At 57.9% G+C, this 26,623-nt stretch overlaps 2 protein-coding genes across 3 annotated transcripts; both read right to left on the bottom strand.

The window, feature by feature from the left end:
• Positions 1 to 910: 910 nt before the first annotated feature.
• Spib (Spi-B transcription factor) lies at positions 911 to 6,960 on the bottom strand. Of its 2 annotated transcripts, none has more exons than XM_051174378.1 (6): positions 6,932 to 6,960; positions 6,171 to 6,198; positions 4,817 to 4,892; positions 4,339 to 4,568; positions 3,852 to 4,002; positions 911 to 3,254 (listed from the first exon to the last, which is right to left on the bottom strand). In XM_051174378.1, the coding sequence occupies exons 1-6, from the start codon at positions 6,952 to 6,954 to the stop codon at positions 2,956 to 2,958; spliced, it is 807 nt and encodes a 268-aa protein (XP_051030335.1). In that variant the 5' UTR covers positions 6,955 to 6,960; the 3' UTR covers positions 911 to 2,955. The 2 variants fall into 2 exon arrangements, with proteins under 2 accessions (XP_051030335.1, XP_051030336.1); XM_051174379.1 differs by having other exon boundaries at positions 4,817 to 4,889; positions 6,932 to 6,958.
• A 666-nt stretch (positions 6,961 to 7,626) lies between these two features.
• Positions 7,627 to 26,134, bottom strand: Pold1 (DNA polymerase delta 1, catalytic subunit). Its single transcript, XM_051174250.1, has 27 exons — positions 26,090 to 26,134; positions 19,149 to 19,336; positions 18,796 to 18,909; positions 18,098 to 18,244; positions 17,897 to 18,022; positions 16,597 to 16,765; positions 16,434 to 16,515; positions 16,221 to 16,350; positions 15,814 to 15,980; positions 15,484 to 15,588; positions 14,410 to 14,550; positions 14,115 to 14,225; positions 13,832 to 14,023; positions 13,625 to 13,713; positions 13,362 to 13,478; positions 12,694 to 12,807; positions 12,300 to 12,447; positions 10,808 to 10,903; positions 10,569 to 10,706; positions 9,865 to 10,040; positions 9,482 to 9,634; positions 9,307 to 9,409; positions 8,760 to 8,892; positions 8,573 to 8,686; positions 8,254 to 8,306; positions 8,083 to 8,180; positions 7,627 to 7,772 (listed from the first exon to the last, which is right to left on the bottom strand). Exons 2-27 carry the CDS (start codon positions 19,333 to 19,335, stop codon positions 7,667 to 7,669), a joined length of 3,309 nt encoding a protein of 1,102 aa, XP_051030207.1. The 5' UTR covers position 19,336; positions 26,090 to 26,134; the 3' UTR covers positions 7,627 to 7,666.
• Between the last annotated feature and the right edge of the window lie 489 nt (positions 26,135 to 26,623).

A 26,623-nucleotide genomic window follows, 5' to 3' on the forward strand; every position in this document is an offset into this window, starting at 1 on the left:
CTTTCTTAGCCAGCCCGAGTCAGGAGTTTTCTAGAAACCGGAGCCGGGAGAGAGTCCGGTTTCCCCGCGTAGGCAGGATGGGTGCCTGCCGGGGTAGGCGGTGTCGGCGTCCCTCCCGCCCTGTCCTGGTGCAGGTCCTCCTGGGAGTGGCCTGGCCGGCTGCCGGTCACCGGCCGGCTGCAGAGAGGCCGGGAAGGCCCTGGAGGGCTGCCCGGGCCGGCTCCTTCCCAGCACCCGAGAGCGGAGGAGGGGGAGGACGAGGACAGAGGCTTGGGGTACCAGGGGTGTGGCCGCCCAGGAGGTGTGAGAGCAAAGGACCAGGTCAGGGCCCAGGGAGCCAAGACAAGGCCCCCTCCCGCTTTTTGTCTTTCTGCGCCCCTCCCTTCTCTCCGCTAGACAAAATCCCCTAACAGCCGGAAACTTCCCCGCCTCTGGGGCACTAAGCCAACCAGCAGGCTGTGACGCCTTTGGTTGCCCGGCAAACTTCCATCTCGCTCCTGAGGGAGCAGGCAAGTTGCTCAGTGGCCCAGTATAGAGTGACACACCCCGCATCCCGGAATTCCAGAGGCTGAGCTGAGGCGGGGATTGGCGTGCCTTTCGAAACCAGTCTGAACTACAGTGTAAGAACGATCCTATCTAAACAAACAAACAAACAAAACAAGAAAACTAACACACAGAAGCCAGAGACCTGGAATGGAAGGGCGCTGGGAAGACCAGTGATGTCCCCACTCACGACCCAGGCTGGCCCACCGCCACTGTACCTCCGCCTCCATCCCTCATCTCCTCTCTTCGCCCTCAGTTTCAGCACCAGCCCTCCGGTGGAGGGGCGGGGGCAGTGCCTGATGAATGTCCCAGGACAGCTGTAACCTTGATTTAGGATTTTATTTATTAGCCATATAGGGTGACGATGTTGGTTTTTGAAGAAAGAATTTTATTTGGTGCCAGCTGAGCCTTGGCCACATGGACGTCTGGGTCTCACATGATCCCCATCCCGGCCACCTGAGGGTGAGCTCAGGTGTGACACAGGGTTATCAGGGTTGCAAGGAGGCCCTCTTTTTCCTCTTTCTCAGAGCTCAAAGCCTTGGGTTCTGGTTCTGGTTCTGTCATGAGGCTCAGTGAGAAGCTCACAGTCTAAGCAGGCTGTTTCCACCACTTGAAGGGTAAAAGACTAGGCCCCAACAGGCAGCTGAGGAAGTCAGAGGCGAGACAGGCAGGCACCGGGCAGGGTCTTGGGGCTGGTCCCAGCCTCTGGACACCAACTGTCCAGTTTCGCATTCAGATGCAGAGACTGTGGGAGAGCCCCCAGTTTGAAAGACTACTGTAAAAAAGTGTTTTCCCCTGAAGAAAACACCTGCAGAGACATCATTTGCCTGCCTTGTGGGTGGGGGGTGACCAGCTTTAGTCTGGTTAAAGATGGCATGGGGCAAGCAGGCTGTGGGAGAACATGTTTGTAATCCTAGCACTCCAGACACTGAGACAGGAAAATTATTATGAGTTTGAAGCCAGACTGGGCCACACAGAGAGACCCTGACTTAAGGGGGGGGGGAATTCATGACAGTGTCAGCAATCCGAGCACTTTGGCTAAGGCAGGAGTTCAAGGTCATCCTTATGTATGTAGTGAGTTCAAGGCCAGCCTGAGCTACATGAGACCCAGTCTCAAAATAACAGGCTGGTACTAGCCTTGCCACACCTGCATCTCTGCCATACACCCCAAACTGGCCAGGTGCTAGAATGATCCTCAAATGCAACACACAGAACTCAGTGCTGCGGAAACCCTGGGGATGCTAGACAACATCCGGGTGATCCAAGAGCCCCACCCAACAAATCACCTCAGACATGGATCCCAGAGGGTCCCAAGGGATGTATGGCCAAGGCAAGAGGGTCACCACTAACTTCGGGACAGCCTGGATTACAGAGTAAAACTTTGTCTCAAAAAGGAAAAGCCTGGTGTGGTGGTGTGCACTAGGGAGGCTGAGGCAGGAGGATTGCCACAAGTTGGGGGCCAGCCTGAGCTACACTGTGACACACTGTCTCAAACAAAGGCGCAGGGCTCTCAGAGGGCTGCAGACATAAAGACATAACTAGATCTCAGTTCTGACAAGGGCCTCAGGGCAGCACAGAGGGACCCCCACCCTCCCACTCAACACACACACTCACACACACACACTCACAAACACACAAACACACACTCATACACACACTCACAAACACACTCATACACACACTCATACATGCATACACACACAAACACACACACAAACACACACAAACACACACACAAACACACACAAACACACACACAAACACACACAAACACACACTCATACACACACTCACAAACACACACTCATACACGCACTCACAAACACACACAAACACACACTCATACACACACTCATACATGCATACACACACTCACAAACACACATACACACTCATACACACTCACAAACACACACCCACTCATAACACACACACAAACACCCACTCATACACACACTCACACACGCCCACACACTCACACTCTCACACACTCACAAACATACACACTCATACACACACTCACAAACACACGCGCATACACTCACATACATAACACACACACACAAACACACGCGCATACACACACACACACACACACTTTGGGGGTGGCTTTCAGCGCCACCTGCTGGTGCAATGACGAGTGTCATCACAGGGCTGGCAAGAAGTACCAATGTGGATTCCTTCTGGGAATTGAAAGGCAAACACCACCAGGGACCCCCCATGGAGAAACCTGCCATTCTAGGAGCATGAGACATCCCCCTCAAACACAGGACCATCCTGGGGAATCCCATACATGGCCCGGGGGACTCTGAGGAGGCCCTGGTGAGAGCTGAGGACCCTGGCAGCCTACTGCCCCATGCGGGGCTCCAGGGGCGCTGGGGCTGGGGTCAGGAAGGGGTCCTAGAGGGGCGCTCAGGCGCGCCGGGTGGCTGGTAGCAGCGCGCTGTCGAACTGGTAGGTGAGCTTGCGTTTCACCTTGCGGATTTCGCCTGTCTTGGCATAGTTTCGCAGCGCACGCGCCAGCTTCTGGTACGTCATGCGTTTGCGATTGCCCTTCTGCTGGCCCCAGCGGCGAGCCAGCAGCTCCTTGTGCTTGGAGGAGAACTGGAAGACGCCGGCACCTGGCTCCACCCACCACACGCACTCGCGCATGTCCCCGCGCAGCAGCAGTCCCAACAGGAACTGGTACAGGCGCAGCTTCTTGCGTGCACCTGCAGGGTTTGGGGTATCCACGTTAGGAGGGGAAGTCCGTTGAAGGGACCCCAGATCTGCAACCCCCCCCCGACACACTTTAATTTTCACAATTGAGTCAGGCCTAATTGGCTCGAACCTATTGTTCTAACTACTCTAGAGACCGAGAAAGGAGATCACAAGTTCAAGACCAGTCTGGACAACTTAGTTGAGACTGTCTTCTAAAGAGGGCTGGGGCGGGCTCGGTGATGGAGCCGCTTGTCTAGATCCCCACAGCGAGGGCCTGGGGAGTGAGGCAGTATAAGATAGCAGGTTTTCTATCTGGAAAACTGATGTCCAACAGAGAATAACTTGATTGAAGGGCTGTCACACACAGAGGTACAGGACTGGCTGTGGGAGGGTATCATGCTTCCTTTTTGCTGTTACTGTGCTTTTGTCCACAATGAAAACCAAGGCACAGAGAGGACAATGCCCTTGGCCAAGGTCACACAGCCAACAACTCCTTGGGATTTGGGAACTTCCCTGGGAGGGATTAGTACATGCTTAGAGAATCCTGGCTCCTTCAGCCCCTTCCTCACCCACAGTCGGTAACCTCACCAACTCCCCACCCCACATACCTGCCTCGGATCCCCTCCCATCCGAGCCAGCCAAGAGGGCCTCGTCTGACTCACTGTCCGAGACCTCCAGGGCAGGGCTGTCCAGCAGAATGTCTTCCTCCTCTGACAGCACAGAGCTGGGGTACGGAGCATTAGCCAAGGGGCCCAGGGTCTATGGGAGACCAGCGTCACCTGCACACCTCTCCCTCAGCCTCCCCACTTCTGAAGCCTTCACTACTTGGGTCCCCCATCTCCTGGTGCAGCATGGACACTGGCCTTGGTGATCTCAATATGCGGAGAAGTTAAGGCAGTTGCTCAAAGCTACACGGCCAGTAGATGGCCTGGATCCGGGCACTGCCCTCTGAACTGGAGCTCAGGGGACACCTGAGCTACCTCAGGAAGGTGCCCTTGTGTCCCCCACCCAGGAACAAGCCAGAAGTTCATTTCAGAGAGTTGCAGGAGAGACATGAGGTGAGAAGCCTCCCTCCAAGCTTTCCCTGCCCCTCACCTGACTGACGAAGTCTTCTGAGGGGTACACCTGGAGGCCAGGCCCTGGAGCCTCCAAGCTGGCGGCTGGGTCTAGGGTCCCCACAGGGCTGTAGGCAGAGGAGCTTAGACCATGACCGTAACAGAGCTGCACAGCTTGGGAGTGGGCAAAGGCAGCCGTAGCAGGATCGAAGACTTCATAGGGGGTGATGGTGGGGGCGGGCGGGGCCTCTGTCCAAACCCATGTGGAGTCTGGAAGAAGGGGTCAGAGTCAGTAGCTAAAGGTGGACAGAAGACCTGCACCCTCAAGATCCCACACAGAGGGGCCTTTGTAAGTTGTGCAAATCTCTGACCCCAGAATTTGCATGGGGGAACAGATGGATTGGAGGGGGGGTAGGGAGGCGGCTTGGGGAGGGGCTGCTATGAGGGAGGGCTCCCATGGGCCTCAGCTCTCCCACAGTGAACTGAGCCCAAGGTGCTAGGAAGCTAGGGTCACTCACCAGAGCCCCCATCTGAATCTGGGTAACTGAAGGGCTTGCAGCTGTCCAGGTCATAGAAGACACCTTCTGGGTACTGCTGGAGTGGGGGACACAGTTATCCCAGGCCTTGGAGGCCCCTCCCTCCCCAACCTTTGGGAAGACTGACAGGTGAGGGCAGGGAGGGGCAGACAAGGGCAGAAACAGAGAGAGACAGAGACTGAACCCACGAGTGACACTCAGAAGCTAGCATCTGCCATGGCTGTGACGCTCAAGGAACCCAGTAGTTTCCAGGAACTCACTCTGTAGCCCAGGATGGCCCAGAACTTGGAGCAATTGTTCAGGCTTATCCTTTGAGAACTGGGATGATAGGCACGCATCACCCTCTTTAATCCAGCCATCAATTGTGTGTTGCTCGAGCCACAGCCATTGTAGAGGCAGTGAGGACCAGAGCTGAGTTCATGAGTGCTGCCCACTGACTGCAGCACACACACACACCCTCCTCCTGTTCACGCAGGGAAGATGGAAACCTGATGCACAGAGCGAGCGGCCTGAGGCAGCTCTGCTCTGACCCCAGACCACAAGCTTCTCAGCAAGAAGCAGGATAAACAAGCTGTGGGGTGTACTGGTGGGTGGCAGACCATGAAACAAAGGCAAAGGACAGGTACCTAACTGGATGGAAAGAGGTCGGGTGCCCAAAAGACCTGAGCAGGAATCACTTAGTGAAAACTCCAAATGAATCAGTGTATTTTGAGTGGGATTGAGTAGGAGGGGACACCAAGGAATGTTCTAGAATGACGGAATTTTTCAAGATCTGGGTCTGGTAATAGCTACAGGGGTGTACACAACGAAGACACTCACTGATGCACACACACAAGACATCAGTTTTAAACAACCAACAGCAGGTGTCTTACAGTTACAATCCCCAAGCACTCTGAAGGCTGAGGCAGGAGGATCAAGAGTTTGAAAACAGCTAGGGCTACATTGAAGAGCATTGCCTCAACACAAAACAATACAAATAAATAAATAAAAAGCCCAACAAAATTCAAAGAAGCAGGGGCTTCTTGCCACCACAGGAAAAATCCCATTGTTCGGTGGTGAGCCCAAATATGTTGGAGAAAATAGTTGGTGTCCGAAATGTTATAGTTAAAAGATGTAAGATCCATAACCCAAAAGGAGCTGTACACGTAAAACATGGAATAGACAGGTATACAAGTTCAAGGGAGTAGCGTCAAGTTGTAGAAAAAGAACAGGGAGGTGAGATGGGGGTCTGGGGAGACAAAGGCTGGAAACTGAGGCCAGAAGTAGGTGATCTTAGTAAGGTTAGTCCCCATGGACCACGAAGGGGCCCGCTACCCCCCTGAGGCCTCCAACTCACCAAACAGCTCAAGTGTGGACCATCCAGCCTGGCAGGGGAGAGACACAGGGGCATGTTAGGGCTGCCCTCAGCCACCTGAGTCTCAAAGTGGTTGTGGGGCCCACAGGGGAGGTGATGGCAGCTGTGACCCACCACAGCTCTGCAGTCTGCTGGCTGTTCTTGTGTGCGCCCAACCTCCCCACAGTCACCCCCACACCCCCATCGGGACAGGAAGTAGGGGGCGGGTGTCAGGCAAATGTCCCCCCACTCCCCCTGGGATTTGCATGCGCAGACACAGAGGGGAGACAAGGAAAGTTAGAAGGAGAAAGTCCCCAGGCAGCTGGGGACAGGGTGGCCAGAGAGCTCGGTTTGGGTATCTTAGCAAGTCCAGCGGAGACCACAAGCAGCAATAAACTGGAGAGCGGGCTAGACGCAATGAAAGGGAGTGAGCAAAGGACTGGCTTCCTTGCACCGTAGCGCGGGCGGCCAGAGTAGTACCAGAAGCCAAAGGGGACAGTTGTGCAGAAGGAAATAGACAAAACTCAAGGGGCAGAAGGCGCCAGAAACGCGATACTAGGCAGGTGACAGGTGGGTAGGATGGGGGTGAGTGTCTCCAGAACATGCCATCTCTGGAAACCCGTCTAGGGAGATAGAGCCGATGGAGAACTGTCCTCCGCAGACAGTGGGGCCACCCCCTTACCACCTGCCTTGAGGACCACGGAAGTGGAGGGGGCTGAGCGGGGTGAGGGTCCCAAGCCCAGGTTTGGGAGTTACCCACTTACTGTGCAGCTTCCAGGGCAAGCATGGTGGCTCAGGGCAGGCTGGGCCGCCTCTGCCACCACCCCTATATATACTCTGGCCCAGCCCCCACCCCCCCAGGGGCGGGCCATGGGGGCCCTCCTCAAAAATCCCCTTGGGGAGGGGTCTGGATTGCACAACCCTCTGGTCATGTGGCAGCGAGGGTGGGCCTAGGAGCCATTTGGATTTGGGGTTCCCCACCACCGAGGATGGAGGGCTGACACCGAGGGGTAGGGAGAGTTGCTGAGAAAGGGCAAGGAGTAAGGCCCTGAAATAGGACACCACAGGAGGCAGCCGATGGTGCCAGGGGCAAGAGGGTATGGGGCAGTGTCGCCCAGGGGCAGGGTGAGGGCAGGGGACCTCCCAAGAGCCGAGGGAAGCCCAGACGGACCGACCACCAGGACCCCACGGTGGAAGTACAGTGCCAGGAAGGGTCCCCTTGCTGCCCTGAGGTGTGGAAGCCTGTGTGCCAAGGGGAATCAGGACAGCACCCAGCTGGGCTACCACCAGCCCCGTGGGGAGGAGCAAAGCCGTGCGGTGGGGTCCTACTCAGGGGTTCAAAGGGAAACTGAGATACCAGCCCTGTGTGGGCACAGACAGGCACCGAGGCCCCTGGGGCTTGTATTGTGCCTGAGCCACGAAACCCAACCCGTTCCCGGAGACCACAACACACAGCCAGTAGCAAAAAGTCTGAACTTTATTCCCTGTCCCTCGTCAGGTCACCAAGCCTCGGGGCCCGGAGGTCCAAAACGCTGCAGCAGGCGCTCCTGGTCCTCCAGGTCCTTGCGCACTTTTTTGCGCATGTAGAAGATGGGACAGTCGCGACTGCGAAGGGGGCGGTCAAGGGCCGGTCAAGGGCCGTTCCCAGGACTTTGGCCCCTACCTGCTGCCCACCCAGGGGAGGGGGTTGTTTGCTTAGCGGGAAGCCGATAACAGCAATGCCCGGAGAGGTAGCCAGCCCTATATCAGCTGTCACCTGTCGTGGGAACCCGCCCCGCCCGCCGGTTCGTTCCCTGGGGAAAGCCCGGCCCCACCCTGGGGGAGGCTGGGCGGATGCCTAGCCCAGGCAGACCCTGCCCACTCTCCAGTGAGGTCTCTCGGCTGGGTCGGGGGGTGGGGGGGGGGGGGGGCGCACCTGGTACAGATGACATCCTCATGCAAGCTACCCTGGCAACGCTGGCACTGTGTCCAGAGGCGTGAGAAGCGTTCCTCCAGGGCATTCAGGTGTGACACCTGGGGGACACAATGGGTTGAGCAGGGCTGTGAGGATCAGGCTTGCCCCAGCTACAGCCTCAGCCTCACTCACCTCCTTCTGATAGAGCTCCGACTCCCGTGGCTGGCAGAATTCACACACAGCTCCTGCAGGAGGGGTGGGTGTCGGCTCGGACACACCGGGACAGAGCCAGGCCCTAGCCTACATCCCCGCCTGTCTGCCCTTCTCCACCGGCTGCCCATCCCGGCTTCTGAAAGTCCCCTGAGGCTGGAGAACAAGGGCCCAACTGTGTGGGGAAAACTCCCTGGGGAACCCCGGAGTGGGCGAGGACCCTCCACCGGAGTGCACAGGCAGCATGGATCTCGGGGCAAAGCCCCAGGAGCGAGCCTAGGAGCTGTGGCTTGGGTCTCACCCTGATGGTTGATCACGGAGCGGCAGCCAATGCAACAGTTGCGGCGCTTGGTGAAGGCCAGGAGGCCACCAACCTTGCTGGTGAGCACGGTTTTGCAGCGTGTGTGGTCACCTCCTACAGGAGAGGATTTGATGGCCTCGCCCCTGCCCCTTCCTCGCCCACGCTCCCTCCTCTGGGCCCCACTTACGTAGCAGCACAGACTCTGCACGGCCCTCACCCAGAATGGGCTCAAAAATGCGCAGGAGTGGCTTGGCCAGCTGCTGCTCCAGGTAGTACTGAGTGTCGATGGGCAGGCTGTGCTCCAGCACAAACAGGGGGTCCTGTGGGCGGGCAGGCTGCGGTCACCAAGGGCCGCAGAGGGGCACGCACTAGGGCGGGAGCTATGGCCACTACCAGCAGGTTGTGATGAGGGATGTACCCAGGGGATGTGACTCTGGCCTGGGTATGTGTGTGTGTGGGGGGGAGTTCTCAGGTCACTAAGAGTCAGTTTCCCCGCGTGAGATGGAGGGGCCGAGGAGGGGGTGCAGGGGTCGGAAGTTACAAGGCTGAGAATTGGGTGGCTTAAGATGATAAGAGCAAACAGAGGAGCTGGCACCCAGGGCAGGCAGGGGCGGAGATGGTACAGCAGCCAACTCTGTACAAGGAGGCACTGCAGTCAGGCCCAGGGGCTGGACCGCCCAGAGGAAAGCAGAAGTGAGATTCTGGGGGAGGGGCACAGCCCAGGTGGGCCTGACCTCGGACTTCATGTAGGCAGCCACGCCTTTGGCAGCACCGATGATCACATAGGGGACGCGGTCACCCAAATTGGGCGCACTGCCGGGGTCACGCTTCCTCATCCTGCGGACGGGGAGGTGGGTGAGGTTTGGGGAGGGCTGAATGGTCCAGCTGCAGGAGGCTGTAACTGCCTACCTCTCAGCCAGTTCCACATGAGCCTGCTTGCCGGCGTAGTCCGCCGCGGCACGGGTCAGCTCCTTGGTGATGACCAGCTGGGAGATGTCTATGCGGTTGCACAGCAGGTCTGAGATGACATCCTTTGCATGGGCGACTGCACCATCAGGGTCCCTGAGGGTGTCACCAGGCACTACTAAGGATGGGGCTGTGTCATCAGCTGGGAGCTAGAGATCAGGCACTATGGGCTAAGTGCAGAGGCAGGAGAGGCCAGAGGCAATCATGCACCAGTGCTCCACCATCCAGCCAAGACACCCGTGTCCCCAGGGCAGGGTGTTGGGTCCCCGGGTCTGAGGGAGGCTGGCTTCTTGGGCTAGGTGAGACAAACACACACACACACACACCGGTCCACAAGGATTCGTCGCAGAGAGGATGTGATGAGGTTGGCCACCAGGGGACAGTTGTCCCTACGCACAGCCTCCAGACCCTTGCAGTCCATTCTGTCATGGGTGTCAGGCTGCGAGGAGAAGAGTAGGCCAGCATAGCGCTTCTTGCTGATGAGCAGGTATGGGAAGTAAACCTGGAAGGGGCCCATGGGTGGTGAGCGGTGTACTCTTACACACCCCCAATCCTGAGACCCATCAGAAGCAGGACAGGAAAGGGGCCCCTGACCTTGGTGAAGTGAACCCTAAGGAGACCTGATACCCTCCAGCACCCTAGGAGCCCTACTGGACATCACACCGTAGGCCTAGAGCTGGCTCCTAAATCATGGAATTCAGACAGGCAACACAGTTAAGTCTCAAAGCCACTGGAGGAGAGAGACCAAGTGAGTCCAGAGCTCAGGGTGCATGAGTATCGCAGGATCTGTGCACACCACTGGTTTGTGTGTGCTGGAGGGGGGCTCAAACCTCAGAACCAAGAACACTGGGCTTCTGTGTTCTAAAAAGGGAAACCCAAGAAACTCATGCAAGTGGGGAGCAGGCAGAGAACAGCAGGCTTCCCACACTACTGCAGTACCAGCCTCTGCAGGCACACAGTAGTAAGAGACCATCGTTAACTGCCAAGACCCCTACCGTCTCCACTAAGCTGAGTGAGGGGACACACGCACCTTCTCAAACTCCAGCCGGATGGGTGACGGGAAGTGACTGGACACCCAGTTTGCGGCCTCCCGACCCAGAGACATTGCCTCAGCCACAGAGGAGACACCAAATCGGCACATCACAGAGTCGGTGTCGCCGTAGACCACCTGCCAGGGTACGTGTGAGAGGGATGTCTGTTCTCAACCCAGAGCCTGCCAGGGTGGACAGCCCAAGGACCTGGAGGATAGGCAGGTCTGACCAAACCGACCTTGGCGTTGGCACCGTAGCCATTTTCCAGGGTGTACTTGGACTCCACTAGCTGCTTGGTTTTCTCAATCATCTGACGCCCGAACCCAGTGACGCTCTGTTGGGGGCAGAGCCAAGGAGGGTGAGGACACAGAAGCTGCATGCAGTGGAGGCAAACACCTCTGCCGCTTCCAGGCATCATGACCACGTGTCTAAGTCTATGTACAGGCGACTGCTGCTCCAAAGTGTCACGTTCTCAGAGACTAGGGACCACTCTCTCCCGGTCTCACACACAGTAAGCAGGGGCTCTACCACTGAGCTACACCGTCAGGACTGTCTGTATTTCAAGATGGGCCTAAGTCCCTGAAGCCTCATGAGTAGACAGGGAAACAGGACCACACCACCACATCCTCATCTGTCTCCTCTTTACAAACGAGGATGAGGCCGGCTGGCCTGTCATGGGAGAATGCTCTCTGATTGCCTGGGTTTCATGTGGTCATAAGGACATCTGAGAAATCCACACCCGACTTGTCCTTTGTCCATCTGCTCTTGTTTTCTTATTTTATTCTGGAATGACTCAGTAGCTCGTTATCCCACCATAAGATGCCACGAGACACAGGATTAACAGGGGCTCCTTTGGCCTAAGGTCCCAATGCCCACCCCATCCCTAGGGATGCTAAGAGTGGACACACAGGGATAAGAGTGTCAGGCAGACAGGCAGAGGCAGGTCTGGCTGAGGCCTGGCGCATCCTTCCAGGCAGTCAGCTTCCCTGAGCCCTTGAGCCACGCCGGAGAACTACGCTCACAAGGGGAGCTGACAGGGACCCGGGGCCACACATGCTTGGTTTGAACCTGGGATCAGGACAGCTGGAGACTGAGTAAAGAGAGCTTGTCAGTCACAGCCTCCATGGCCTCGTAACCCATCCTGTTACCTGCCACCTTGCTCTGGACATCCCCTAGGCAATGCTCCTGAGACGTCACTTCTCACCACTGGGGAACCAAGCACAGGCCGTGGCCTGACTGAGTAGCAGCCCTCAGGCTGAACGCTGGGTTGCCACGTTGGTAGGTGTGGAGATGGGGCAGTTCTTTCCTATTCCTGTCCTAGTACCTACCCAAGATCTTCACACTTGTGGATGTCATCAAGTGACCCAGCAAATCCATCCTGGCTGCGTTCTCCCTACTTCCCTTCATAGGAAGGTGGAGGAGGTGAACAGAGGCGTAGCTACGGGCATAGGAGTGTCCAGTGACTCAGCATCCTGAGTACCCACCTCACGTGACCCCCTGGCAGAGGCCTGGGAGCCACTTGTGCTATAAGCATTACCTGAGACCAGAGCCCCTGTCACACTAGACCATGAGCAAGGAGTGTCAAGGACAGGTTCTGTGGTCTCTGACGACCCTGTACGTCAGGGTGCAGAGCATGGCCTGACATCTGTGACTCCTGCCCTCTGACCCAACTGACCCCGAAACGCAGACCAACAGTAACCCGGCCACTCATTAGCATCCCAAAGCCTTACCTGGGAGATCTCCAAACATGGCAGCTTTCCCACCTGGGCACCAGTGAAGCCATACACAGAGTTGGCACTCACTTTCAGTGCCAGCTGCCGGCCATCCAAGACCTGCCGCCGCAAGGGGTCCGTCTCCGTAGCCAGCTCAGCCTTGGCCCTAGATGGAGGCGGGATGAAAGCTGTTCAAGGGACCAGGGGCATCAGGGAGGTGCTCAGGCACAGACACGGGTTAGGATGCCTGACTGAAAAGGTCAGGTGTGCTGTGCACTGCTCGAGATGCAGGCCCAGGAGGCAAAGGGGCTGCCCAGAAAGGAGCCTCATTCAATGTACACACAGCTACAGAAGCTGGACTAGGTCACCACAGGGGATGAGCACTAAGCCAGGGCAGGGTTCCAGAGCCCACCTCTTCCGGGCACTCAGCAGATTCTCCAGGATCTGGGGCAGGAGGCCCTTCCGCACAGATGACTTCACAAACTCATCTCCAGTGGGCGTCTTGATGAACTCATCTGGTTTCAGGCTGCGGAGGGCAGAGTTCAGGAGACCAGGCTTCGAGGCTGCCTGGGTCTCCTCAGTCTCCCTCAGCTCAGCCTCTCCGTTAGCCCCCCCAGCCCGTGAACAGCCCCCCCAGCCCGTCAACAGCCCCCCCACAGCCCGTCAACAGCCCCCCCACAGCCCGTCAACAGCCCCCCCACAGCCCGTCAACAGCCCCCCAGCTCCCCCAGAGCCCATCAACAGCCCCCCACAACCCATCAACAGCCTCCCACAGCCCCCCCAGCCCGTCAACAGCCCCCCCAGCTCCCCCAGAGCCCATCAACAGCCCCCCACAACCCATCAACAGCCTCCCACAGCCCCCCCACAGCCCATCAACAGCCCCCCCAGCCCCCCACAGCCCGTCAACAGCCCCCCCAGCCCGTCAACAGCCCCCCCAGCTCCCCCAGCCCCCCCCCACAGCCCGTCAAGTCCTTGCCCCATGTCTCCTTCCCCCGAACCGTCACTTCTGGGCCTGATCTACCAAAATGTGAAACAGGGCTTAGGATGGACTGGGGGACATCCTGGATGAAGGCAGCATACCCCAACTTCTGGGCAACCCCGGGCCGCAGCAGTGTGGTGTAGCACAGGTTATGGGCCATCATGATGGATGGATACAGAGAGGAGAAATCCAGGGTGGCAATGGGGACGTCATAGTACCTGAGGAAGGATTTTGGGGAAGTCAACCCCCATCCTGCCCCTACCCTTGGCCCTTACCTTTAAAATGTTTTTAGAGACAGGTTGGTCTTGAACTCCTGGGTGCTGGGATGACATGTGTGCCCCACCATGCCCAGCAGGGTCCTCACCCTTTAAGGGGCTCAATGACAGTGGCTCCTGTGTAGTCCTCGCCGCCCTCAGTCTTCACCACGGGCATCAGGAGCCCCTGAGGCATGGCCTGGGGAAGGGCTGAGGTGAGTGTCCATGTACCAGGAAGGCTGTGCGCATGCGTGCATGGTGGATGTGCGCATGCGTGCATAGTGGGTGTCGCCCCCCCCCCAGGCTCAGCCACTCACCTGGCGCAGCAGCTGAGACACGACCTTGACCTGTTGGCCTCGGCTGAGCAGGTACCCAAGGGGCACACCTGTGACACGCGCCATTTCCACATTGTTCACCAGCACCATAAGGCGCTCAAGCAGCCGAAGGGGCAGGAAGGCGTCCTTCAGGCAGTACACGGCCAGGCGGCGGCGGGTCTGCTCATTCCCGTTCTGGGGATAGGCATGTGGGGTCAGGGGCTCCGCTAGGGGGTGCAGGGGCGAGGGCAGGGGGCAGGAGCGCTAGGAGGTGGAGCGGTGGCACCTGCAGGTCTGTGATGATGCTATGTTGCACATCCTCCTTCTGCTCACCCAGGAAGTGGAAGCTCACAGCATTGAGCGTGTAGGAGCGGAGCTTGTACTCCCGCAGCAGCACCTGGGTGGGTTGGGATGGGGCGGGGCCTTAGAGGTGTGAGGAAGACCTCATGGGTACAAAGTTGTAGGATGGGCCCTGGAGGTTGTGGCACGGGGTGGGGGGGGGGGTTGGTGGTGGGGTGGAGCCTCAGGTGGGTGGAGCTTTGGGCTTGAGGCAGCGTTAGGTGGGTGGGTTTCCCGCGTACCTGCAGCATGTCCATCTGAACTCGACCCACCATGCTGACCACCTTACTGTCCCGTCGGCCCACCTGCCTCGACTGGAAGGAGGAGTCCCGGATGTTGGAGCGGAGACCAGTCACGCGGCCCAGGAAAGGGAAGCGGTCCACCTGGAGAGGGCCAGAGGACAGAGCCAGTCAGCCTCATCTGAACCAGGCCCCATGACTAAGGAACAGGGGCGGGGACCAGCCACTGCATTCTTGGGGCTGGAGTAGGGCTGGAGAGGGCAGGGTTGAGAGCTATAGCCCTGGGAAGTCGAGAGACTGATGACACTACAGACAAGGACTGTGTCTGGAAGGGGCAGAAGGAAGTCATGTGGGAAGGTTCTGGAAACCAACAGGGTGCCTTCAAGGTGGGACACAGGCTGGCAAAGAGAGATTGAAGGGAGGCGGGCTAACAGGGGTTACCCGGGACATGAGGGCTAGTGTCTTCATGCAGCTGTAGGAAGGTCTGCTCAGCCCATTCATTACAAAACTCGCTACAGATGCAGAGAGCAGGAAAATGACACAGTGTGCCATATTTGGGGCTGAACTGAACCCCCAAAAGATGCTGACATGCCTTGTACATCACCCGTGGCTCCACTTGCAATAGAGCCCAAACAGGTGCAGGCCAGGAAGCCTCCACTCGGAGCGAGGCTCGGGAGGGCCTGCTCTCACCAGCTCCCACACCTCTGCTGCCTCTAGTGTGCAGCTGGTAACAGCGGCTGGCATAGACAGGGCTCACATACCCTTTCCACAGCACCCAGCCTTTGCCACCCACCAAGGCCTTCTTCTGAGCCGTCATTCGCTCCTCGTGCCTTGCCAGTGAATTCTAAAGCAAGGCCTGGCCATGACGGCTGTGATGTTGCCCAGGAAGAGGGCTGGGTTCTCAGTCTCCCGTCAACACACTCTGCTTCCAGACAGAGTGAGGTAAGTCACAACAGGGACTCCAGAGCAGCCGGCCAGCCCAGGATGCCTCGAGTGGTTAGTGACACCCACCGGAAGATGTACAGCACAAGGATGGTCTCAGGGAAAGATCCAGAAGGAGGCTGCCAGCTTCCTCACCTTCAGGGTTTGTGCCCGGGAGATGAGGTACGGGAGGTCAAAGTTTTGAATATTGTAGCCGGTGATCACGTCAGGGTCCATGGCGAGGATGAAGGTGGCCCAGGCCTGTGCGAGGAGCACAGAGCATCAACCAGGTTGTCTACTGCCTCAGATACCCTCATTTCCAGAATGTTCAAGACAATCTTGGCACTTGTAAAAATATCACGGAACTGAGGGAAATATTTAGCCAAAAGCGCACAGCCCCCAACCCCAAGGACATGGCGTCACCACACAGAAGGGCCAGTGGCATGGACAGGGACACGGGGCGGGGCCTGAGGAGGGCGGAGCCACCTGGAGCAGGTCTTCTTCCCGCTCATAGCTCTGCACTGTGGCACCCAGGATGGGGGCGCAGGGCCGCAGCGTGAGTGCCAGGCGCAAGAATGGCTCTGGCTCGCCCCACCGCAGCCCCAGGGAACAGATCTGGATCACAGGGTCGCGCTCTGGCTCGGGGAAGATGCCTGCAGGAGGACACAGGGCCTCAGTCCTCCACTGACCGATGTCCCACATCTGCTCCGCGCCTCCCCCAGCTCCCTTCCAGCCTAAGGGGTGGAACACCCTGCTCGGGTGAATTTGCACTTGGCACTCTCCGTGTGGGGAACACTGTTCCCACCCGCGGCTCCCCACGCATCCCTCCACAGCGGTCTGGAGCGTGACTAATGTCCAGAGAGAGAGGAGGAGCCCAGGCTCCGGGAACAGACCTTTCCGGCCAGCACACTCGATGTCGAAGCTGAGGACACGCAGGGGCGCGATGCGTTGCCATTGGCCTTCTGGTGGGTGACTGATCACATCTGACCACAACACATCCACCTCCAGCTGGCACAGTGTAGCCTGGGGGAAGGCACACCACTCGGTGGGCACCGGCACCGGCAGTGAGCCCAGGTCCCCTGCTCCTGCCCCACAAAGCCCCTCACCTTCTTCTCTGCCCTCCAAACATACTTCCCCGCTGGGAGCTCCAACCAGTTACAGCCCACGATGTCGGCATCCACCATGAACCTGGAAGAGTGGTGGGTCAGCTGGCAAGGCTCACCTGGGTAGGGGGGGCAGGAGCGGGGTAAAGGGAAGGCAGGGCAGCACCGGATCTCAAAGTCCACGTTGGCCTCATAGGGCGCGAAGCTTGGAGTCCCTAAGCCAGGCACACGGACACCCTGTTCCAGGAGGCGGCGGGCTGGTGCCACAAGGCGGGGTAGCGCCAGGGTGATGCGGAGAAACGGAGCGGGGCCGTGACCGTGGTACCCAAACATGCCTGCATAGAAAGGAGGTGGCACCCACCCGCGCTCCCCACCTCCCCACCCGCGCTCCCCACCTCCCCACCCGCGCTCCCCACCTCCCCACCCGCGCTCCCCACCTCCCCACCCGCGCTCCCCACCTCCCCACCCGGGCTCCCCACCTCCCCACCCGGGCTCCCCACCTCCCCACCCGCGCTCCCCCACCTCCCCCCACCCGCGCTCCCCCCCCACCTCCCCACCCGCGCTTCCCACCTCCCCACCCGCGCTCCCCCACCTCCCCCACCCGCGCTCCCCCCACCTCCCCCACCCGCGCTCCCCACCTCCCCCCACCCGCGCTCCCCACCCTCCCCCACCCGCGCTCCCCACCTCCCCCACCCGGGCTCCCCACCACCCCACCCGCGCTCCCCACCCTCCCCACCCGCGCTCCCCCACCACCCCACCCGGGCTCCCCACCTCCCCACCCGCGCTCCCCACCCCTCCCCACCCGCGCTCCCCACCTCCCCCCACCCGCGCTCCCCACCTCCCCCACCCGCGCTCCCCACCTCCCCCACCCGCGCTCCCCCACCACCCCCACCCGCGCTCCCCCCACCTCCCCACCCGCGCTCCCCCACCTCCCCACCCGCGCTCCCCCACCTCCCCACCCGCGCTCTCCCCACCCTCCCCACCCGCGCTCCCCCACCTCCCCCACCCGCGCTCCCCCACCTCCCCCACCCGCGCTCCCCACCTCCCCACCCGCGCGCCCCCCACCTCCCCCCACCCGCGCTCCCCCACCCCTCCCCACCCGCGCTCCCCCACCTCCCCCACCCGCGCTCCCCCACCCTCCCCACCCGCGCTCCCCCCACCTCCCCCACCCGCGCTCCCCCACCTCCCCCACCCGCGCTCCCCCACCCTCCCCACCCGCGCTCCCCACCTCCCCACCCGCGCTCCCCCACCTCCCCCACCCGCGCTCCCCACCACCCCACCCGCGCTCCCCCACCTCCCCCACCCGCGCTCCCCACCTCCCCCACCCGCGCTCCCCCACCCCTCCCCCACCCGCGCTCCCCCCACCTCCCCACCCGCGCTCCCCCACCCTCCCCCACCCGCGCTCCCCCCACCTCCCCACCCGCGCTCCCCACCTCCCCACTGGCCCCCAAGCCACCCACACTCACTCTCACGGGAGCACAGCTCTATAGCCAGCACCGCTGACCCCGACAGCTCCTTCCCACCACGCTGGTCCCGGCTGATGGCTGTGTTCAGCTCTCGCTGCAGGTCACTCAGGTGCTCGGCCCCGAAACCTGGCGTGGAAAGCCAGTCAGAAAAGCATGGAAGTTCTGGGGTCCAGGAACATGCCCACAGGTCAGGAAACTCACCAGGAGGTGCGGGGGTGTAGAAGTAGGGTGCAAAGCCGTGGATATGGCAGCAGACGGAGAAGCCCTCATCGGTGACCCCAAAGGCACGCAGTATAGGCACTGAGTTACGGGGCGCTGGGGGACCCCCTGGCAGTAGCACTGCTGAGCCTGGGGAGTGTTCACAGAGCACCTCTCAGGTCCTGAGCTCCATCACTGAAGCCTCGGGACCTCAACCTCCCGAGGCTTCCTGATGCCCTTCTCCACTCGGAGGCAGAACTTGCGTTATAGTGAATGCCAGTTTCCCCCGGTGGTGCTGGAGACAGAACCAGGCCTTCTACTGAGCCACGCCCCAGCCCCGACTGGGGGACCCTAGGCAGGAGCTCTACCGCTGAGCTGTGTGTATCCTAACCCCACAGAGTAATATTCTAGTAACATTTGTTCACGATCAGGGAGGAGATGCATGAGCCACAACGCATGTGTGGGAATCAGAAGACGCCTTTGGGAGCTGGTTCTGAGGGCTGAAATCAGGTGTGGCGGCAAGCAGCTTTACCGCTGAACCCGGTTTATAGTACTGAGCCTGGCCCCCACCCTGAACATGAAGCAGACAACCACACCACACCTGCCTTGTGCCTCCTTCCTGCCTCAGTCCAGGCAGTGCAGCAGCGACTATGTACAGCCGCCAGGGTACTGGTTACAGCCCGTCTCCCCTGGCAACTCACCAACATAGTGGTCAATCTCTAGCTGCTGGAAGATGAGGGGCTCCGTGTTGGGGTCCAGGGCACGCAGGGTGGGCCGCAGCCAGCGTGGGTCGATGTCTGCAGTGGAAAACTGCCCTGGATAGAGACGAGACACTTTATGGGTGGAGGTGGTGGGGCAGACCGGGGGACGGGGGCTAAAATCGCTCAACCAGGAAGGGAGCCCAGACACTGGAGCGGATAAGATGGGGAAACATTTAAATCCAGGGATTTGAAATCAACCTGGGCAACAGCCAGAACGCCACTGAAAAATAACTGCCAGCCATCTCTCTCTATCTCTACATCCAGGTGGGATGGGTTGGGAGGTGGGAGCTTACCACCCACAGTGCCCTCTGGGGGCAGCTGCAGCTCCTCCTCTGCCTCTTGCATCCGATTTTCAGACTCCAACTCCTCCAGCAGCGCCAAGTTCTCAAGCTGCGTTGGCTCATCCTCATCCCAGAGGCCCCCACGAGCCCGTTTTGAGGGCACCCCAGGGCCTGGTCCTTGTCGCCGCTTAAAATCCATCCTGTGAGCAAGTTGGTGTTCAATGGGATCTAAGCAGAGCTTTATTCCCCAGTCCTGCTGTGCGCCCACCATGGCCCCAAGCCTTTTCAGGTCTAGGGATTCCCCATCCTTCACCAGCAGCCCATTCCTCAACCAACCCACTCACCCCTCCCACACCAGTCCTCACACCCCCTTCTCTCTCCACAGTCCCCTACCCCACGCCCTCACCTACCCTGGCACCCACCATGAGCAAACCCAACAGTGGTGCAGTCTGCAGCGACTTCATGCTCACAGACCCCTGACCCTTCTCCAGATTCCATAATGTTCAAATACGGCATGCACACACACACACACACGGGCGCGCACACCCCCCCCCCCCAGCCTTGCCAGGTCCCCGTCTGCCCCACCTTCCCACACGGTGCTGGACTTCTGAATGGAAGTCATGCCATTTCATTCCTCAGTTACAGTTTGTGTACGTGTTATTCCAAGACACTTGTGTATTGAAAGCTTAGTCCCCAGCTGGTGACACAATGGGGAGATGTGAAGCCACACAAGTGACTCTTTCACCACTGGATGAATTCCCAATTCATGTTCATATGTGGACGTGTGTGGATGCCAGAGGTCAAGGCTGGATGTCATCCCTCAGGCACTACCTCCCTTGTTTTCTGAGACAGTCTCTCTCTCTGACTTGGAACTTGCAAGTAGCCTAGGTTGGCTGCCTCGGAGCCCAGGAAGCTGCATGTCTCTGCCTCCCCAGTGCGGGGGGCAAACGCAGGTCCTCATACCTGCACAGCAGGCACTTTACCCACTCAGCCGTCTCCCGAGTCCCTGCCCTCATCAACAGAGGCATGACAGGAAGGATGGAGCCCCTGGAGGGGGAAGTCTCTGGGGACTCGCCTCTGAAAGGACACCTAGTCCCCAGCCCTCCCCAACCCCTCGCTTCTGTCCAAAGCGAGCAGCTCTGCTCCCACCATGGGCTCAGAACCAGTCTGGCCCAGCAACACAAACTGAAGCTCTAAGCCAAACCAAAGCAAACCTCAGGTCTCTGAGGAGGCAATGGGAAGGCTAACACCACCGTCACCAGGAAGCAAGTAGCCCTGGACGTATAAAACACTCAGGACCAAAGACTGAGTCAACTCAGCTGCCCCCACCACGTCCCCCAACCCAAGAGCACATGTAACAAACGAAGCCCACAGCAGAGGGGGCTGTGTACGTCTCCCTCAACTGCAGCCCAAGACGTGTCTACAAGTGTCCCCCGCCGCACAATTATGTTGAAGATGGTAGGCCTGGCTGGCCAAAGCAAATCACCAGGTGATACTCTATTCTGGCTCCATGCCGCCCTACCTGCCAGCATGGGCTGAAACCCTGACAGCCACCCACAGAATCTGCAGACTAGCCTATTGCAGACTGGATCGAGGCCATATGGGCCGAACTGGGTAACTACCGAGATTCAGTAAAAAGTATCCAAAGCCAGATACATGAGGGCTGGCCTGGAGAGGGGGGCTGAGAGGCCATGGTCTATGCAGGCATCAAGCTCCCGGGGAAGGCCCATGGTGAGTGTGGGTCTGCTGAGGAGGCAGAGAGCACCCCACAAGCATGCCATATGAGCTGGGCATTGGCGGCGTGCGCACGCCTTTATCCCCGGCACTCAGGAGGCAGAGGCAGGCGGATCTCTGTGAGTCTACAGAGCTAGTTCAGGGTTACCCGCAAAGCTGCACAGAGAAACCCTGTCTCAAAAACAAACAAACAAACAAAATGCCTGAATGCACAGGAAGTGCGAGCACAGGGATGGATGGCGGTGACAGCGGTGTGGACGGTGACGACGCGGTGACGGCACTGACGGCAGTGACGACAGTGATTGACAGCGACGGCAGTGACGACAGAGATGATTGACAATGATTGACAGTGTGGACAGTACTCTGGGAACTTATAAAGACCCCCCCCCACACACACACACGCACGCACGCACGCACACACACACTTCATATATGTGCATTTGAGTAGGCAGGCTGAGAACAAGGGGATTTGGGGCACATGGAGTTGACTCATAGCCAGCAGGGAGGCCAGACAGCCACCCCGGCTTCAGGTAAACCCTGCCCACTCCTAAGATCACCCTACACCCAGACAGAAGACTCCATGACTTAGGGTGGTCTGCAAGGTCTGTGGCCAGGGCCCAGGCACACAGGGGCCGTTGTCCCAGGCTGCTCTGGACATTTGGATAGCAATGGGTAAATCAGCTTGGGTCTTCTATTTTCTAGTTTTCGAGGCTTAGCTGGGCCCCATAAGGTAGAGCCACCACAAGCAACTCAGGACACTAAGGAAGAGGGTACCAAGTTCAAGGACAGTCTGCGCAACTTACTACGACTGTATATCAAAACGAAAAGAAAAGGGGCCAACATTCGGGATACAGAGGCAAGTAAACCTCCGTGAGTTCAAGACCAACCAGCCCAACATAAAGAGTTCCAAGCTGGGGCTACATAGTCAGACCTTGTCTCAAAAACAGGCAAACAGACAGACAAACCAAACACATGCACACAGCAAAGAGACAACGAGGGCTGGGGTTTGGCTCACTGACAGAACACCTGCCCAGAAGCCCCAGCGAGGGGCTGGGACACTTGATGGGAATGGGATTTCCTTTTGAGGTAATGGAGTGTTCTAGAACTAGACAGGGGCGACACTATACAACATACTAAATCTACTCACCAGGGCTGAGCTGTTTGTTTCAAGATGCTCAACTTCATCTCAGTGCAAAGGAAGCCCCCACTTTCACAACAGAGCAGAACACACACATTCACTACAGCCAGGCTGTCATGCTGGGCTACAGTCCCAAGTGAATTTGGGGACTGTGAAAGCCTTGACAACGGTTAACACCCCAAGGCCAAGTCAGAACCAAAGAGGCGATGAACCCATGTTTCTGGCAGTGGTGGCCTTCGCTGCAAACACACAAGCTGCCCACCTTGCCCACTGCAACACCACCACCAAAGTACAGAGCCGACATTGTTAGTTCCCCACTGCCCCTCACCAGGCATCAACTAAGGGTTTCTTTGGTTTGTAGTGTGTTAGAATATTTGACCGTAAGCTTGGTCACACACCTTTAATCCCAGCACTCGAGAGGCAGAGGCAGGCAGATCTCTGTGAGTTTGTGGCCAGGAGTTGTGGTCTACAGGAGCGAGTTCCAGGACAGGCTCCAAAGCCACAGAGAAACCCTGTCTCAAGAAAAAACAACAACAAAAAATTGACCATAAAAATGACTTCCTGGGGCGTCCTCTAAAAACTAAAACACAAAGGGTTACAAAGGGTGCTTAGAAGGCCCTCAGCACGGTCCAGCGCTTGACATACCACTGTAGGCTTTCCTACAACACAGCCTGGGACAAACGAAAGGGTTGTGGCCCTCTACTACCCCAAGGTTGGAAAAGCAACAGAACTGGCACGAGGCAAGCACCCAGGCCAACTTCAAGGAGGGAGTTTCCAGACCTACCTGAAGTGTTTTGTTTGTTTTCAGTCAGGGTTTCTCTGTGTAGACCTGGCTGTGTTAGAACTCACTCTGTAGAAGAGGCTGGCTCCAAACTTGGACATCTGCCTGCCTCTGCTCCCTGAATGCCGGGATTAAAGGTGTGCACCACCACCACCTGGCAAGAGACCTCACCAAAGCTCTTAAGAGACTGAACAAAAAAACACAATGGCAGGACCTGTGAGGGTCCCTGGAGTGCTGTCTGTGACATGAGCAGCGTGCTTTCCTTATGGAGGGACTGAGACATGTTGAAAGCACATCCACAGTCCGAGAAGAGAGTGTAAGAGTTTTTGTAAATAAGAAAACTCAAGGTTTGTTCTGTGTGGGAAAAGTATTAACACAGAAGGGAGGTCTGGAGGGAAGGGTGATTGTAATACAATAAAAACGTGTTCTGTTCCCAGCACCTTTTTACAACTTTAATACCAACTCCAGGGCTCTGCCACCCTCTTCTGGCCTTGGGGGGGGCGGGGGGGGAACTGCACCACACAAACAACTAAAAAAAAAAAAAACCTTAAAAGAAAATCCGTGGGGCTGGTTTGAGGGCTCAGCAGTGGAGCAGAGGACCTGGGTTCAGTTCCCAGCAGCTGGCTCAGCCATCAGCAATGCAGCTCCACAGGATTTGGCAGCAAGGGCCTCTGTAGGTACTGCACGCATGCAGTGCACACATACACACACAGGCAAACACTCAAAGTATAAATAAATCAATTTCTTAAAAAGTTCTTGGGCACTGGGCGGTGGTGGTGCATGCCTTTAATCCCAGCACTAGGAGGCAGAGGCAAGTGGATCTCAGTGAGTTCGAGGCCAGCTTGTCTACAAAGTGAGTTCCATGGCAGCCAAGAGAAACACTGACTTGAAAATCAAAACAAAACAAAAAACAAAAAGTTCTTAGGCAAAATAAACAAAACTACCAACTTCCAGAGTGAGAAGATTGATGGGGTTGAGGACATATTAAGAAATGATCTGGAAGACGTTTGGCTCCCTGAAACACAGCTGAATAAATCACAATTCAGTCAAAAAACAAAAAGCCCACAGGCGTTAAAGGCTGCAAGCAATTGCATATATGAGAGCTGACCCTAATAGGTTGGGGCACACAAAGAACCTGCTTTTACAAGGTTATTTCCGGTACCATTGTTTAAAACCCCCAAGGACTGGAAACCACCTAAATATCCTCCCCAGGGGGGCAATTTCAATAGAGCCCATTAGTGCTATTCAATGGAGTACTATGCAGCTGTATAAAGGAATGAGGAAGCCATATGGTGATAGCAAAGTTCTCAAAGAGGCTTTGTCTCTAGTAGGTAAATCAAGGTGTGGGATGGTGTCTTCACTTTTGTTTTATATACTTTAAAATAGACATGGACACCTAAGGAGATGATTATCCTGCAGCCACCTGAGAAGCTGAGGCAGGAACTTAGCCCCCTTGATGCATCAGATTTTGAAAAGGTAGGGATAATGGATCTGAGTCTGGGAAAGGGGCTAAAGATGCGTATCATTCTCTGGACGGAGGGCTGACAGTGAAATACCATGCCAGCTACACTTGTAAACAGTTAACTGAAAGACAGGTGTATCTATCGTTCACACAAAGCCACGGAGCACTACTGAAGACTACTGACTCCAAACCAGGGGGCAAGGCTCTGCACTGCACCGAAAAGGAGTGTGCCTCTCCCACACACTTCCCGGAAGGAGAGGGGGAAGTGGCGGGGCTGGCTTCCGGGGAACTGAGTGGGAAGCTGATACTCTAATGAATAGTTTTGCCCACATGTCACTCACGACATAACTCCCTGACACTGGGTCTGGTGGTACCCATATCCAAGCTGTCCACCTCAGGGCGAATTCAAAGCCAGGCTATGCTATAGAGCAGCTTGTGTGGCCTGGGAACTGTAACTCAGCAAGGCTCTACCACTGAGTGCCCTGCCCCCCCTCCCTGCAGGATTCTAGGCTGCACCACTGAACTGTGTCCCCAGCCCGCTCTTTATTCAATTTGAAATGAGGTCTGACTAGGTTGCTCTGGCAGCCCCAGAAACTGCCATCCTCCTGTCTCAAAGCTGCACAATTCTTTCTTTAATATCTCAAGTCACCTCTCCCAGGGCTGCCAGATGCCAAGTACTGATGAACCTCCCCTGGAGGGCTGGCGCTCCCGGGCTGCAGAGATGATGGCTCAGAGGTCCAGAGCACTGCTAGCTCTTCCAGAGGTCCTGAGTTCAACCCCCAACACCTACATGGTGGCTCACAACCATCTATGAGCGCTGATGCCCTTTTCTGGCGTGCAGACAGACATACAGACAAAACACTTTGTACACAATAAAGAAATCTAAAAACAAAAACAAAAATCTCTCCCATTCCCAGGACCGGCTTCATTATCCCAGTCTCCCGGTAACAACCACCTAGGAGGCACAGCTTCCCCCTTCCCCTCAGGATAAAGTTGGCCCCTATCCACTCGAGGGATGCTCTCTGAAGCTGCCATCAGCCTGCGCTGCAGGTGTGTCTGGGCTCCCACTCACGCCGTGGTGTAGCACACCAACACAGTAACCGTTCATTTCCCCCAGGACACCTCCCGCACTGCCAGCTTCATGCCTGGTTCCTCCTCTGGGACCCTCCAGTGCTGCTCTGGGTCCCAAACACACACACACAACACCAGGCCTGGTAAGCAGGCTGCCCCCGCCCAGTAATTTTTACTTTATTAGGTAAAGCATCGCATGGGACCCGACGACACAGCGGAGTGGAGAATGGCACTTGCAGACCATGCCTAACAGCCTGAGTCTGATCACGGGGAACTCGTCTGGCGGAATGCGAGAGCAACTCCACAGCTGTCCTCGATCTCCACGTGCGCACCATGGCGCAGCACGCACTGAATACACGAGAACCCCAGCTCCGAGGCATTGCCTCTTCTCCCATTCCTTTTTTCCAGATTTCTCGTGTAGCCCTGGCTGTCCTGGACCTCACTCTGCAGACCGGTTAGCCTCAAACTCGGGGATCCTGCTGCCTCTGCCTCCCTGGGGCGGGGATAAAAGCAGTAGGCTGCCACGCCCGGCCATCCATCCCCCTTACTGGGCTTCCTGATACTGTCGCCTGGCTCGTTCAGGTGCACGCGCGCCGAGGAGCCCACGCGGGGACAGCCGCACGCCCCGGCTCCTCAGCTCCGGGGATCCGTCTTTTGAACGGCCAGCCCTGCCCTACCCTGCCCGCGCTGCGCACATTCAGCGAACCCTCCGCTCGAGTCCTCCACTGGCCCCACCGAGCGCCCCACCGCCCTTTTTCCATACTCACCCGCACTAAACAGCTTTTCCCGCCACAAAAATATGCCGCCGTGACCCCTGACCCCTGTGTGCGCAGGCCCAGAGCTGCGGCGCGCCCGCTGGGCCCCGCCCCTGACCGGCGAGCCACGCCCTCCCGCAGATGGCCCCGCCTCTCGTGACGCCACGGCCCCGGGAACCGGACGCGGTTGGCGGCTCCAGGGTGCCCCCTGCAGGAACGTGGGAAGATTGCCACGGCCGGTGCCGCCTTGCTGCCTAGCGCCTCCTCCTACCTTCGCCACTAGAGGCTCCCTTCCTGTTTGCCAGGGTTCCCGCATGCCCAGGGCCGCCTAGAACTTGCTTCTGTTGCCCTAGGAGCCCTTCCTGACTTGTTTGGAACCCGCCCCCAGCCAGGGAAGTGTCCTGTCCCCTCCCCTACTGACCCTCTGGCCTCCAGAGCCTCACACTGTGCTGTGCCTGTCTGCAGCTGTGCACCTCCCCACCCAAAGGCAGCGAGTCACCTTCCACTCACACTGGGCACGGGGCTGGCTTGCACTCAGACTTTATT

The sequence above is a fragment of the Phodopus roborovskii genome, unplaced genomic scaffold (genome assembly GCF_943737965.1).
Source record: "Phodopus roborovskii unplaced genomic scaffold, PHOROB, whole genome shotgun sequence".
Taxonomy (NCBI): domain Eukaryota; kingdom Metazoa; phylum Chordata; class Mammalia; order Rodentia; family Cricetidae; genus Phodopus; species Phodopus roborovskii.